This window comes from Notolepis coatsorum (assembly GCF_963971535.1).
Source record: "Notolepis coatsorum genome assembly, chromosome: 10".
Lineage (NCBI taxonomy): Eukaryota > Metazoa > Chordata > Actinopteri > Aulopiformes > Paralepididae > Notolepis > Notolepis coatsorum.
The window spans coordinates 49084187-49100741 of NC_140174.1; the positions used below are offsets into that span (position 1 = coordinate 49084187).

The following is a 16555-nucleotide window of genomic DNA, read 5'->3' on the forward strand; positions in this document are numbered from 1 at the left end:
GGAAAAAAATAAACATCACTATCGCCAGCTAGGCAATCCAAACCGTATCCGTCATGTTGAACTGCCCTGTCCCTCTTTTCCTGATCCTCCAATCACAACTGTTGCTTCCCTCGTTCATCCGAGGTCACGGTTTAAAAAGAAAAAAAGAAAAGCCCAAAATACAAATCACACAGATTGGCGATAAAATGATAAATATGGATATATTTCCCAGTCGTACTTTGAGCACAATCTGGCCTGGTCCTACCTAGACCATATTGGGTCTTTTATGAAGACAGACAGGGAATCCCGGTTTCAACCTTGTCCATAAAACACAAGCCAACGAAACTACAGCCGCAGACAGAGGTGATCTGTCATCTGAACAAATACTAAAAATAAAATCTGGGCCATAAAAACATAAGAGGGAGAAGGGGGAAAACACAGCCTTATATAAACAACTCAATTATTATGCTACAAGTATCTTAACACTATCAGTGCCGGCCTTGTTTTCCTTTTTACCCCCTTGAATGCCATCATCCACTTCAATGTCAGCGTTAAAAACGCATAATCTATGTTTTAAATTATGGCTATGTGTCTAATCTGCCCGTCGCTTATCAATGACTTGTTTGCAGTCAACATTGTCGATTTTTTTTTTTTTAATAAATCGGTCCATATCCTTTTTATAGCATTTCGAGAAAGCTATTGTTATCTCGAAAATGTCCGGAAAATTGAAAGATTCCCCCATAAACGGCATTTATTGGAATATTCTCGAATACACTAGACACGTTGTCATTTGTCGGCCTATTTATGAATCGTTTTCATATAAACGCTAGATTATCGATAGTATATGTGTACTTATGCACGCTATAGAAGCGGGCTGAAAAATCTATTCTCTCATTTCCTCAACATCACACACACACATACACACACACGGCACATGCCGATATCTCAGTGAATACAGCTCTGATTATCCTAAAACTGGTAACATAGACTCCTTACCTTAGATCAGATGTTCTCCAAAAAGATTATTCCATTTGATTGATTATTGGCTGCTGTAAATATATATTCCACCCTGCTTTCCAACTCGCGATCACTTCCATGTTCATCAGATCCATCGCCAGCATAATGGAGCCAGTAGGCTCCCCCCAGAGGGATCTCCCAGTATAATAGAATGGGCTGCAGTTACACAGGGATAGACGATAGGGGGCGGTATTTTCCCATCTGAGCTCCTAGAGCAGCGGTTCCCAAACTTTTTTGGCCGTGCATCCCCTGTCACCTCCCGACCTAGCTGACCCCCAATGGGTTTCTGCTAGAAAAAATTGTTGCTGGTCTCCGTGCACAGATTAAATCTTTTATTTTATCTCTTCCCACAGCGACTATGGATAGGGAATTTCTTTATTTAATTAAAATGTTCACGACAATATGGATGCATGTACTCTGCCAGCATGTTTAATATCCATAATACTAAAGGTTTGACTAAGATTTTTATGACATTTTCTGCCAGCATGTTTAATATCCATAATACTAAAGGTTTGACTAAGATTTTTATGAAATGTTATTGTTAAAAACATTTTTAATTTTTTTTTTACCACCATTAATTAGCCTTTTCATGTCACGCACCACCTAGAGGGCGCTCCACAGTTTGGGAACCACTGTCCTAGAGGGTCTGCTGTACCAACGGGAGACTCGGTTGATGAAATATGAATTCAGATCGCTAATAAAAAAATCAAACAACATTTCACGTCGTCGGCACTCAATTATGCATGATAAGACGACAATACACGTCGTCGGCACTCAAAGTGTTAATGACTACGTAACAGAATCTGTGATGATTGATAAAAAAAACGTCTTAACTGGTTCTGCGCCAAAAACGAGTATACTCGTTATTGCCCGCCATGCGTTCAGCGCCAGAAACAAGTTAACTCGTTTTTGGGATCGTTGTTTAGTTTATTCGCTATATCTATTCATAATTCATAGCTGCAGCCTCTGGTATACCCTTCAGACCCTGTCTGAGCTGGCAGATGGTCAACACCGCCCTCTACTGCCATGCGGAGCTATTGCATCCCATTTGAAATGGGCTGGTGTGTTTTAGGAGCCGATCTGAGCCGGGCGGGCGGGGTTTAAATACTCAGACGAGCCAGGGGCTTACAACGACCAATGTGAATATTAACCCCGCCCGCCCGTTTTGCATTACATCAGAGACAAGGTAAGAACACTATATATGAAACCTTGCGTTGAACCGATATTTATTTCTACCGCGATCAAAGCTATCTGTGTGTAGGTGTATGCGCCCCGCTACGATAGCCATTTCATGTATGCACAACGAGATATAATAATGATAATCTAGCGTTGATTTCAGGATGATTCGATAATCAGCCGAAAAATTACAACGTGATGACTGGATTACACTAAAATGCCTTTTTCTCGTCTTTTTCGTGGAATTACTCAAACGCACCCAAACCATACTCTATTCAAAACGGTATAAAACGGAAATGTACGGATGAAAAAACTATCTGTTTTGGGCATGTTGACTGGAAGCAACTCACTGATAGTCGACAGCGTTATTAGACCCATAGATATAATATAAGATATATTTTTAAGCAATCGATAATTTAGCGTTTATTTGAAAACGATTCATAAATCAGCCGAAAAATGACAACGTTTTTGTGTATTCCACTAAAGGGCTATTATCGCGTATTTCTCTGGAATTACTAGAAATCACCAAAACTATACTCTTATTCAAAACAGTATAAAACGGAAATGTACCGATGAAAAAAACTATCCGTTTCGTACATGTTGACTGCAAGCAAGTCATCGATAAGCGACGGGTGTATAAGACCCATAGCCATAATTTAAGATATATTTTAAGCACTCGCAAATATCCCCGTCCTCCCATTGATTAAAGCGTTGGCGTACTAGGCCTAATTTCCCGGAAGGGGCGTGGTGCTCAATGTGTTAAAGGACCGCTCCACCAAAAAGAGAAATTATTAATTATGCTCATAACCTCACAAATACCCCAAAGCTATGAAGCGTCTTGTACAAATTAATTTGGTTTTAAAGGTTACCGAGTTAAGATGTGTGATGTCCAATTAAATTCAAGGGACCCGTGTCTAGGGATGGGTACCGAATTCGGTACTTTTGAGGCACCGAACCGAAACACGTCGGTACTACCGAGTATCGAATCAAGCGAGAAACCGAAAAAAAAATAAAAAAAATAAAAAAAATAAAAATAAAAAAATAAAAAATAAACTTTTTTATTGTTTTCTTTTTTAACTTTTTTCTTTTCATGTCAACGTTCACACGCACAATATATGCTTACCTAGGATTTGACTTGATTCAACAACAAAGCAGTCGGAGCAATGACAAGCCGAAAACTGTCGAAATTGTAGTTATTTGAAGTTTGGATTTTCTTTTTTTTACGACTGAGGTAGGTAAATTAAATTTCTTGAGACTAAAGTACAGAAAAAAGGTACCGTTGGGTACCGGTATCGATTCACAGGTACCGGTACCGGTATCGGTTCAAATGTGAAAGGTACCCATCCCTACCCGTGTCGCTGAGTGCTTGGCCCCGCGTGGGACGGACCTGGGATGTGGGGGAGCCCTATTTCTGGGGGTGGATGGCGGGAGTCGCTCTTATGTGGGTCTGGGAGGCTGAACGTAGCCATATTCAAGGGGCCCATGTTAGTGCATTGTTGTGTTATGGATGTCATTGTAAGTATTGTCTAAGACTCTAAGTGTTGTTTGTCTATATAAATGTTAATAAAAATTTTAAGTAAAAAATAAATTAAAAGATGTGTGATGTCATACCGATGTTTATTATTCCAGTAATAGACACATCTCAGTGAAATTATTCAAATGAAAAATATCACGGCCTAAGTGAGTGATTAACAGTTCCTGGAATGGCTTAAGCCAGTGGTTCTCAAACTGTGGTACGCGTACCACTAGTTGTACTTGGTGGTACTGCTGGTGGTACTTGAAAACATTTAATTAAAAAAGTAATTTTTTTTATTATTATATATATATATATATATATATATATATATATATATATATATATATATATATATATATATATATATATATATATTTTTTTTTTTTTTGCAGTCAGGCCACTGAACTTAGAAGCAGGCCAGGCCAGTGTTTCTAGTTGTGGTAGTGCGATAGTTAGATAACCTAAGTGGGGAACAACCAGGAGATCAATGTGACAGAGAGTAATGCAGTCTAAACAGTCATAAATATTTTATTCAACTTCAGTCCTGATTAGGGCTGTCTTAAATACTTCGAAGCTTCGTTCGATGGCACAAGCTTCGAACATAAAAAAAAAAATCGAAGTTTAAAAAAAAAAGAAAAAAAATCAAATAATTTTCTTTTTTTTTTTACTTCGGTGTGTGTGTGTGTGTGTGTGTGTGTGTGTGTGTGTGTGTGCATGGGGCCATTGGGTGGGGCCGGGGGACAAATACACTGGAGGAAAGTAACCCAGCTCAGCACCGACCAAATTATATCATCACTATTGCCTGTTTGAAGGATATCATCCTCAAACACATATACACCACCTACACGCCTATTCTCAGTTCTTGCCCCACAATGGTGGAATGAACTACCCACCCCAGTTAGGACAGCCGAATCCCATCCAATCTTTCGCCGTCGACTAAAGACGCACTTCTTCAACCATTATCTGAAATAAAATTTAAAAAATAAAATAAAAAAAATCTAACCCTAACTAACCTTACTGTCATGCACTTGTCCTAATAAACTAACCTACACTGTAACACGCAACACTTTGATGAATATTGTTACTCAGCTGATAGAGTTGTATCCTTCCTGATGACCTGTCGTACAGAACTTGTAAGTCGCTTTGGATAAAAGCGTCAGCTAAATTACTAAATGTAAATGTGAATGTAAATGCCTTGTAGAATTCCACACATAAGAAAGAAAGATACTGGGATGAATAAACAAAATAGGAAATAAAATGTAGAAATGCATGCAATACATAAATAAATATGAATCTCCATATATGAAATAGAACATTTAGATAAGGTGCTACCGAGATGTTTTGGTGAGTTCTTTGTTTTTTTGTGGAAGTAGCCCTTCTTAAAAATGCATGAACATTCACTGATAATTGTCTACAACAGTGGTTCCCAAAGTCGGGGTCGTGACCCAAAGGTGGGCCGCGAGCAGCCACGGGTGGGCCGCGAGATGATTAAAAAAAAAAAAAAAATCTTTTTTATTTTTTATTTTTTATTTTTTATTTTTTATTTTTTTTGTCAGGCCACTGAACTTAGAAGCAGGCCAGGACAGTGTTTCTAGTTGTATTCTAAAATTCTATTCTATTGTATTCTAAAATGTGACTATATGGTTTTATATTAACTTAATAAATAAACAAAAACGTAAAATCTACTTATTTCAACGAACATTTCAAACTAAATAACAGATTATGCACATAAAACTCTGAAAACAACCGAAGCAACAATAGTATTTTAATGAGGCTATGATTATTATCATTATTATTTTGCAACAAGTTAGCCCTCTCATAAATAGCACATATAAATGAATAACTAACTTGAACTAACTTAATAGGATTGAAGTGATATTTGGCTTAAAAAATCGGTCGCCTGGCAAAAAAAAAAAAAAAAAAGCCAGACAATGTGCATTGGGCCGCGGCTCTCTGACGCCTTATTTTCTGGGCCCTGGCCTGAAAAGTTTGGGAACCCCTGGTCTACAAGGTCTACATTGCCGGACCATGTAGAATCCGGACCTTGTAGACTGACATAATTCTGTGCATAGTTTAGTCTACACAGGCCATATTTCAAATAATCAAAATCTTACTTCATTCATCTTAAACATTCTTGATTTGGGGGATTGGTAGTTCCCATGAAATCTGAAGTTGTTCAAACGACAACAGCGATCCACCTTGAATTAAATCACACTGTGTTGGCTGCGTCACAGTCACGAAAGGGGCTACTTAATTCATTAATCCAATCCACTTTATTTATAGAGCACATTTAAAAACAACAAAGTTTACCAAAGTGCTGTACAAGTCCCACAACATAAGATAAAAAAAAAATGAAAAAAAAATAATAATAAAAATGTCTTTTAATTCGAAGCTTCGAAGCTTCGAATTAAAATCGAAGCTGGGCCCCGAAGCTTCGATTGCCAAAAAAAATTCGAAGGTCAGCCCTAGTCCTGATCATAACCATTTTTATTTGTAGATTTTTTGTAATGTCAGATAAAAAATGAAATACTCCCACTTTTCTGAAAAGAGTTGTTGTTAAATCTGACATTACAAAAAATCCATCAAAATCTGTGTTGTTGCTAATCATTGACACATGCCTAGCCTGTAATAATCCCCCACAGAAAAATTTACTTTGCATTTGATATATTGAAAATATTTAACTTTTTTTTTTTTTCCATTGACAACTGCTTATGTGAGTTGTCAATGGACAACAACATGCTGTGTGTGTGTGTGTACGTGTGTGTGTGTGTGTGTGAGAGAATGAAGGACAATTGCTTGCCGTGTGTGAGAGAGAGAATTAAGTACGTACATTTGCTGAAATACAGTTGTTCTTAATTTTCTCACTTGCTATGTGAGAATGTTAGTTATTATGTTCTCAATGCCCCTTGCATTGTATGAGTTGTGTGGAAGAGTTTGCTAGTTCTAGTGCTACCCCTTTGTACATTGTGGCTGTGTCTGACAAAAGTTAACAATAAATAATGGTATTAGGAATACATTTGCCTCCTGCGTGAACTGTGCATAGCTGAATAGACTCACTGTATTTTAACGTTGGCCATATGGTGGTACTTGGAGAGCCAGCTACGTTCTCAGGTGGTACTTGGTGTAAAAGGTTTGAGAACCACTGGCTTAAGCAAAGACCCTGATGTAAATTTTACATTTTCATAATTTCCCTGACTTGTACTTATTACTTCCTTGGAATAATATTATTAACCTTTATTTACCCAGGGTAGGTTCTCTGAGCACGGATGCTCTTTTTCAGGAACGCCCTGCTTCACATTCACACAGTTTCATTCACACCTGGGAGCCGCCCAGTACAACCACAGTCTGCCACCGTTGGCCACTGAGCAACTCCACTGGAGCAGTTAGGGGTTAAGTTGTGCATTTGCACAATATAGTTTGGCAGTTTATATCTCATGTGTGAGATTATGGGCATAATAACTCATTTGTATTTATTGTTTGGTGGAGTGTTGCTTTAACATGGTAAGTATGGTCATGTGGTTGGCCATGTCTCATCTGGCGAGTCCTCTGAGAGGAGAGCTGGGAGCTGTTAATCAGAACATCTCTTAGCAAAATCAAATCATTCTTCAAAAGAAATCTCATATTGCACTGCATTTTTTTTTTACTGATATTATGTACTATTTGACATCCAACTGTATAATTTTGTATATTTATTTTTGGCATTTAAAAAATCTAAAGATCTTGGAGAAAAAAATAAAGAAATGTGCCCAATACTAGGGATGCATGATATATTGCTATTGGTGACCATTTTTTCATATATAGATATCGGTCTGATGAGCAGAACTGGGCAGATATATATTGGCAAACATATATAGGCTGGTGATAGTGATTATTTATTGATTGCATCGGTCTTATGAGAAAAACTGATGGATGATTATTTCTCTGTCTAGCTGCCGTGTGTGTGTTTTCTTGTTTTAGCCACTCAGTTTGTTTGGGTAACATCATTACTTGCATGTTACAATGATGTAGCACAGGATTGTGGGCTACCATTGTTTCAGTATGTACAAAAATAGCATGTATAAAATGTGATTATCCTATAAGATGTTTTTATGTGAAGAGACTGTCTAGCATCGTGTCAAATGCTTCTCATGTTTTTATGATGTTTTTTTATGTGAAGGACTGTAGCTCTGTACCCAAGACGGGGACAATAAAGTTTACTCTACTCTACTACTCTAGCAGGACTTCAATGCTATTTTTCAGAGGCATAATTTGGGTCCCTATTGTCTTCCACTGGCATTGGAAACGCTAATAATGTCTGCGTCTAGTAACTCTAAACCTAAAACCTGGTGTGAGTGGTTTTTGGATGGACTGGAATGACTCCCATTTGTCTGTCACTAAGATTGTTTCCTTTAAATGGGTGGAGTATCCCTTTAATGCTATATAGTATTCCTGTCTTGTCACACACACCAATTACAGTGCTGTATAAACCTCATATACATTTACAGCATATATATTAGGGTTGGGTACCATTCACATTTGAACCGATACCGGTACCCAACGGTACCTTTTCTACCTCAGTTGTATTTAAAAAAAAAAAAAAAAAAAAGTCCAAACTTCTTATTATTTATTATCATTATTATTTACTTAGAACAAGTCGTTAATATATATATATATAATATATAATATTGCTGCAAGCGTTGTCTGCATCTAGCTTTGTAAAGTGTAACCACACTTGCGAGCATTTTCGGCTTGCCATTGCCCTGACTGCTTTGTTGTTGAATCAAGTCAAATCCTATGTAAGCGTGTATTGTGCGCGTGAACGTTGACATGAACGTGCGGCACACTTCATATGTTTCGTTTCTGTAAACGAAACATTGACGTCATCGGACTTTTTTTGTACCGAAATGTGACACCGGTGGATCTCACGTGAATCGGTACTCTGTAGAATCGACGTGATTCGGTTGATACCCTTAAAAGTACTGGATTCGGTACCCATCCCTAATATATATATATAATATCCATATCTGTCTGAATATACCTGCATAAAATCCTCCTATATGCCTCCTTATACACCTGCATATAGCATACAGTACAATAATGCTGTATATACCATATATATATATTTATTCTCTTACCGTATATATATATATCTAACCACCTGTCTGTACATACCTGCACATAATCCTTTTACATATCTGTAGATACTATATCTATATCTGACTGTACATATCCCTTACCTACTCTTACTAGTTACGCTGCTGGCCAGTGTGACTACGACCATACTGTATTCCACTACAGAAATACTATGGTGAACCATTACAGTACGTCTACAGTGTTTATGAAAAAATACTGGAATTCTATAAACCTGGCAAATCACTACAGTATTCCTGCTGTAAATCTCTTTAGTGTGTTTGGGGGAAAAAAATCAAAAGGAAGACTATAGGTTTTAGTTCATATGGGATCTCTGCTCTAGGGAGAGGCGTCTCTCCTTCTTCGCTTCAGGCTTCTTGGCACGACTCCCTTATGGCGGCGAGGTTGATCCGTCAAGGGGGGGGGGGGGGGGGGGGGGGGGGGCGAAGAGCAACAGTAAGGAAGATAATGTGATCAAAAGAGGAAAACCCTGAAAAGAGAGTGGGCGGGTGACACGCCTGTAAATCTCCCCACTGTATACGGACCGCAGAGAGGGGAGGGGACTTCCGGAGCGGAGGATGTATACATTCTCCAGAGTGAAAAAAAAAACAAATCCCCCACTCCGCTGCCTGCTCTAAGGCCTCAAGGTAAACACAACACACGGCACCTTCGACATGTGAAAATAAAAACGTGCGGCTATCAGCTCGACGTTTTGGGAGCTGGAGAGAGAGAGAGACCATATTCTGTGGGTCCGGTGGGTTAAACAGCACAGCCATTTTCCTGACCCAGTTTCCTTGGCTTCCGGAGTGTTCTCCCCCAACCAGATGAAAAGGCCGAAGGACAATGAGGCCAACAAGTGTTGGAAGAACCATCACAATGAGAGGAAAACGCAGTTGTACACACACACACGCACGCACGCACGGGTATCACTGGAAAGAGATTACGCAGTGGAAAAAACACAAAGAGACGCACACAAACACACAGGATTTCCTCTCTTTGTCATCACATGCACATCAGTGTCAGACTGTCAGCACAGGGAGACGGAGCCATTATGACTTCAAAGATCTCCACTTGCATCATCAACCAAATGGCTCCCCACCCCCACGGGGGCAGAGTGGGCGAGTTCTCAGAAAGCTTCTCATCTCCGTTTCTTTCGACTGTACCGGCCTGTGAGAATAGGGATGCTTTCATAAGTCCTTCTCTTTCATATCAAGAGCTGGTGTGAGGGGGGGGGGGGGGGCTGCGGTGGAATCAGGCTAATATTGTGTAGATGCTAGTGTATTCTATTATTATTATCATTATTATAATTATGTTCCATTATTATTTTATATTAAAAAAATTACATTATTATTTATATATCATAATTGTATATGATATATATTTTTTTATATTACTATCTTTTTTTTCCTGCCTGTACCTCCTCCCCATGCTATGACGCCTGCATTTCCCCAAGGGGATAAATAAAGGAACACTTGACACTTGACACTTGGTATTGTAGCACGGTCCTGTGGTGTAAAGTACTTGGTGAGTGATACGTACTGTATAGTTGCTGTTTGTTGTTGTTGTTGTTGATGTCCCTGACTGTGCACTGCATGTATGCGAGTTGTGTTGTTGTCATTGTACTATGTCAGGGCTGTACACTGCGACGAGATGATCGCAAATTGCCCCTTTAATTGGCCGTTGCGATTGGTAAATATTATCTGGGGGCGGGCTTGCGAGTAGTGCTTTCAAGCCTTGCATTCGCATTTCACTCCTAAATTATCCAAGGCGTGTGATGACGCGATGACGTCACTCACGCGAGCTGAGCAGTGAGCACTCAGCAGGTATGATCAGCGGGAACAATCGACTGAGCACTCACTCTGATAGACTGGCTGACTGTCTGATTTAGCTATGAAGAAAAGTAAAGTTAGTATTGCTTCATATTTTCGACGCGTTCGACCTCCTATAGTGAGCCGAACTGAACTGAACTCAGACACACGGAGAGAGCTGCGGCGTCTGCTGCTCCTCCTCCCTCCCGCACCCGTGGCTGTTGTAAACACTAGTCTCTAGTGGGACACTGGGACCTCGGTGAGCCTGCCAGCCGGATATCAACAAATGCTCCAGCAAGTCTAGTAGTGCATGATAGCTCGCGTTAAGCTCACTGTTCAAAACGAAACGTCCCATTAAACTAAATAGCTACAGATAGCTCCTGATATCAATGTCTTATAACACTGAGTCGATGCGTATTCGAGCTGAGGGCACGCTGAATATAGTCAATAGGGTCCAGCTGCAGCGCCGGAGAATCCTGGCCGTAGCTGGAGGCTACAGTATAGGGTCTAGCTGCAGCTCCGGAGAATCCTGGCCGTAGCTGGAGGCTACTCGAGTACACACAGACAGTGGAGCTGGTTGCATATAGCGAGCATTTTGACTTGTTGCGTGGTGGCGATGTCTCGCAGATAATACAACTACAAGTATGATTATATAATATATATATTTTATTAAAAAAATATTTATATAAAATAATTTTTTTTCTTTTTTTTAATCAAAAACAATCGATATAAATAATGGTAAAATTGTTATTTAAAAATATGACCCCTAAAAAAAAATTGTTTGCCCCTAAATTTCTCATTTAGGGGCAAGTGTGCCCCTAGTGAAAAAGCTTAGCGTACAGCCCTGTATGTGTGTCTGTCATACAGTGAAACTTGTAAGTTGTTGAACAATTGTCGCAGACAAATTCCTGTCCTCTACTTATAACGAATGTTTCTGATTCTGACTCTATTCTGGGCAGCACGGAGGCGCATTGGTTAGCACTGTCGCCCCACCGCAAGAAGGTCCTGGGTTCAAACCCAACAGGGGGGGGCCTTTCTGTATGGAGTTTGCATGTTCTCGCTGTGTTTATGTGGGTTTCCTCTGGGTACTCTGGTTTCCTCCCACACCAAAACACATGCAAGCTTGACCAAGGTACTGGCATTACAACTGGAGTGGGTCCCGTGGTGCCTCTCTGTGGTTTCCCACAGACACCTCAGTGGTCAGGATGTGTCAAATGCAGAGAATAACTTCCTCACAGGGATTAATAAAGTATAGCTTAACTAAAGTTATTTAAATAATGTCACTCCCAAACACCATCTCCCAACCTAAACCACGTGGCTTTAGGTTCCCAGGTTCTCTAGCGGGCTAACAGACGAGCAGGCTGGCTGGCGGTGTGTGGGCCTCCATGTTTATACACAAGCATTCTAATCTGCAGTCCCATCGACTAGTGTGGGTTTGGTCACCCGTGTCGCATTCCCCAGTGACACTGCCACCGAAGCACAAACACAGGCTTAGTATGAGCACCGGGAGTCGACATCGTGACCTCTTTCTCAGACCCTCTCAGTTCCATCTCACCACGCTTATCTCCGGCTGTTCTGTTTACCCGTCTATGAACTGATGTGGGTGTTTTTCGAGTGGCAAGGTTACTGGGGAGGTGGCACATTTTTAACTCTTACCAACTGTATGGCTCTACATTGTTTCCTTTGAGATAAGCCTGGGGCACAGTCACTGCCTTCTCTGGTAGACCCGATAAGGTGCCTATAAAGTTAACCGCTCGGTCCCTAAAGAATAAAGTCCAGAGATGGTGTCGTGGTTAAGACCCCCCCCCCCCGTCTCTGGAACCCACCAATACCTTCTCTTCTGTATCTTCCTTACCGCCATCTAGTTCTGAGCTCAAAGATGAATACTGAGGGCAGACAGACAGACAGACAGACAGACAGACAGACAGACAGACAGACAGACAGGCAGACAGACCACTCTTACCGATTCGTCCAGGGCAAAGCGTAGGCAGCCGTGCTCGTACAACACAAAGAATCTCCGTTGCCATTTCTGTCAAGAAGGGGAAACCGGGTTAGTCCAAAGCAGGATAACAAAGTACCCTAAACAAGAGCTTACAACCGCCTAGATAGGTTACTCTACAAGGGGGGGGCTAACCAAACACAGAAAGTAGGACTATTTTATTTTGGGATCAGGATTGGCTGTTGGACCCCCATTTCTCTTAGGTATAAGTTCACCCAGTTGCAGGCAGTTCAGGAGCAGTGTTTTCTGTCGGAGAGAATAACTCCCTTTGGCGTAGACTTTTGACATTCTACACGCACCTCCAGCTATACTGTATAACACACTAAAAGAAGATGAAAAAAACCCAAAAGCATAATAGGGCCCCTTTAAGTCAGATTTCTCCCAAAAAAGAAAAGTAAAGTTTCCCTTTGATCACACATCCCATTACCCTGCAGTCTAATATGAACATCAACTGGAGTATTCAACTTTAGATTTTCCGTACCTAAGCAGATATCGTGTTATATATAGAAATAGTGGAGAAAGTCCCTCTAGACGTTGTGATTTACATCAAGACACCCCAAACTACTTCTCTTCAATGGAAGTTCACCTATAATTTTCTTCCATCTCACACTGATGAGGAATGGAGCTTATGTAGCAAGCCACTACAGTAAATTTCCTGGGGCCGTAAAGTCAAACCAAGAGCACAAACACCCCCACCCATCCCCCCTACATAGATACACTGCACACACATGCACGCTCTTACCCGGGATCTCTGCATAGGATTGTCAAAGTCAGTTCCCTCAGGGGCCAAGCACAGCCATCCGCCATAAATAGGTTTAGCCTGTAAAAGAGAGCAAGAGAGAGAGGAAAAAAAAGAGAGCAATTTAGGCAAATCATTAAAGTGTGTGCAAGAGGGGGGATGGCGGTGGGGCTGGGAGGGGAGAGAGAGAGAGCATGAGAGCGAGAGACAGAGAGAGAGAGACTGTTTGGGGCCCAGATGTTGCCTCCTGTCTCGCAGGGCATTTTGCAACCATACAAAACCAGTTAGTGAGCGTCTTGGCAATAATCAAGTCGGTATGACGACACGGTCGAGTGCCTCTCCCTCCCCGCTCCCTCACAACAGACGAGAGACAGAGAGCGAGACACAGAGCGAGACCGACCCTGACTGGCCGCCCATCAGTCAGAAAAACTCACAAACTAACAAACAACGCCATTAAAGGCCCGGCGACTCACCTTCTGGACTTGGTTTAAACCCACGGACTACTGTGGTGTATCCAATGAAAACAGAAGCCAAGTTCAAAAAGACGTGGAAACTTCTGAAACATGGAGGCCTCTCCCACAGGGAGTAGGGCCCTTTAAAATGGCTGATCTTTGCTCTCCGTTAATGGTGTGAGAGTGTCTGTCTCTGCTTTGAGTGTTAAACATTAGCGAGCCTCTCTTCCCGTCTGTTCCTAGTCCTACTGATCCACGCTACGACTGTTTGATGCATCGTGCCTTTTGGCCTAGATCGTTTCAGTGTTTCAAAACAGGTTCCTGGAAACTTCCATTATGGTAGGATAGTGTACGGAGGGAATGAGTGTTTGGAGCCAAGTGTCCAGTTGTATCATTTACTGCCGTGTACTTTAGGAAGACGCACCACACAGCGGATGTTGATTTGTGACAGTAAGGGCGCTGTTACACCCGATCTCGTTGGTACGTTTTAATCTAACCCTGGTTAGTTTAATCAGTTAGTCCAGTTGATTTGGGGTGGTGTGAAAGCTCATTCGAACTCTGGCGCGAACCAAACAACCGAACTCTGGTCCGTCTGAAAACACGGGTCTCGGTTTGCTTCCGAGTGAACCCTGGAGCGGTACATTTGAGGTCTGAAAGCGAACCGGACCAAAAGCAGGAATATCCGAAATCTGCACATTTAATACTGCCAACTGTTTGTTGAAATTTGCCGCATATTTCCAAATGTGTGATTTGTCATCATCATAATGTTATTTTTTCACAAAATAGCCAAATAATGTGATATTAAACAAATACATAGCATGCGTAATTCAGGTGACAATAGCCTAGACCAGGGGTTCTCAAACTTTTTTATACCACAATCCCATTTTATTTAGGATTTCTTTTGCGGCCCCACACTTAACACATTGGGCGCCGGGGGTTGTGCCCATCATTGTACCCAGTCTGCCACCGTTGAAAGCCTATGGAGATGTTTACCTTCTTTGCAGGGCTATAACTTTTTAAATTGTATTGCTATATTGACATTACTATGGCTCATTCAACATCGATTATCTATCGTTCAGGATGTGGGAACGTTATATTTTTGTTAATACCGTCTAGAATATAAGTATGTTTTTAAGGTTTTCTGCTGTAATTCCAAAAACGAGAGTTATAGGCCCTGACGCATATGATAGATTATCGATTGGCGTTTCTTTCCTATACACGCTATATTAAAAAATTCAAATGTATATGATCGGTATACATTATGCTTCATCATGCGTGAAGGAAAGGGGGGGTCGTTTATAATTCCTTGATCGTCAGTAACGGCTTTATTTATTATGGGTTGATATGTTGATCAGATGGTTTGCAGTGAAATGAATAAACAATCGGGCTGAAAATAACGTTAGTGTCCTCTTACCGTTCGCCGATGAGACTGGAGGAAAAAGATCCCAATTATTTGACGGTGATCTCCTAGATCCATTTCCGGTTTGTATGGCACAATAAACGCCGAAATCATATTGATTATTGAGTTTAGAAAGCGATCCAAATGCCGGAGGGATTTCCTCGATGCACCAGCGCCACTCCGGTTTTGGCGAGAGTGTAACTCGCCCGACCATCCACAGGCGGCGGTATTGAGGCGTTGCAATCTCATACAGGGTGCCGCTGCAGTCCGGAGAGAGACTGGATGAATTATGAATGCCATGGCGAAAAAATTTAATATTGATCCCAAAAACGATTTACGCCGTTGTTAGCGTTCAACGCATGGCGGGCAAAAACAGCGTAAGTCGTTCTTGGCGACCAATGTGTTAATGTATCGCGTAATTTCATGTGGAGATAAGGAATATCAAAATAAAAGCATGTTGTTTAGAACATTTTATTACAGCACTATGTTATCAATTAAATGAATGAATATTATCAACAAAAGCAATGGAATTGTTTCTGTGTATACACATTTATAAAACGAGGCATATTTAGCCAAAATATGTTGCCAGAACATAAAAAGAAAATGCGCTCACGTGCGCTTTGGCAGAGAAAATGACAACCAACCGATGGATTTTTATTTTCTTTAAGCCATTATGAAGGCACGGTTTATGCACTCAAGTGACAATGAGAATGGACAGATAAAACCTAAGAAACTACTACTGGGCAGCTCAATTACGCATACTTGTGCATTGGATACAAAAGGACCTAGATTCAGGATGGGTACAGATTGAGCAAAACTCAATTCCAAAGACCCCTCTCAGATCCATAATATTCCTGGGGAAAGCATACTGGAAAAAAATTAAGATTGGTAACAAATGGATTACAAATACATTAAAGGTATGGGAAAGTGTAAGGAAAAAGGGGGGAGGTCCACGATCAATATCTAGGGCCATGCCAATAGCAGACAATACAGAATTCCGGCCAGCTATGGAGGATGGGGGTTTTAAAAAATGGGCGGATTTGGGCCTGGTTACTATCAATCAATTAATGGAAGGAGACTGTTTTAAATCGTTTGCACAGCTACAGCAATGTTTTGATCTACCTTCGAAAGACATGTTTAGATACTTTCAAATAAGACACTATGTAATGACTCACAGTGAGTGGGAAGCAATTAAGAGACCACCAACAAATGTGGAGCGGTACTTTATTAACACAATAGAAAAAAACTTGATGGAAAGAAAGCAGATATGGGAGGACAGCCATTCAAGCAATCATAAAATCACAAATAGCCCAATGTGGAAGGAGTTTGACTGGAAGGTCAAGGTCAGGTACTTTAGGACT

The 16555-nt window shown here is 40.8% G+C and overlaps 1 protein-coding gene across 2 annotated transcripts in view; it reads right to left on the bottom strand.

The window, feature by feature from the left end:
- Positions 1–16555, bottom strand: part of LOC311235974 (myosin phosphatase Rho interacting protein) — a 106625-nt gene that overhangs the window by 60063 nt on the left and 30007 nt on the right. For both annotated transcript variants that reach the window (XM_084323521.1, XM_084323522.1), the window contains exons 2-3: positions 13347–13424; positions 12569–12634 (exon numbers count right to left, since the gene is read on the bottom strand). In XM_084323521.1, the coding sequence (XP_084179647.1) occupies positions 12569–12634; positions 13347–13424 (144 nt within the window). The remainder of the gene's footprint in view (positions 1–12568; positions 12635–13346; positions 13425–16555) is intronic.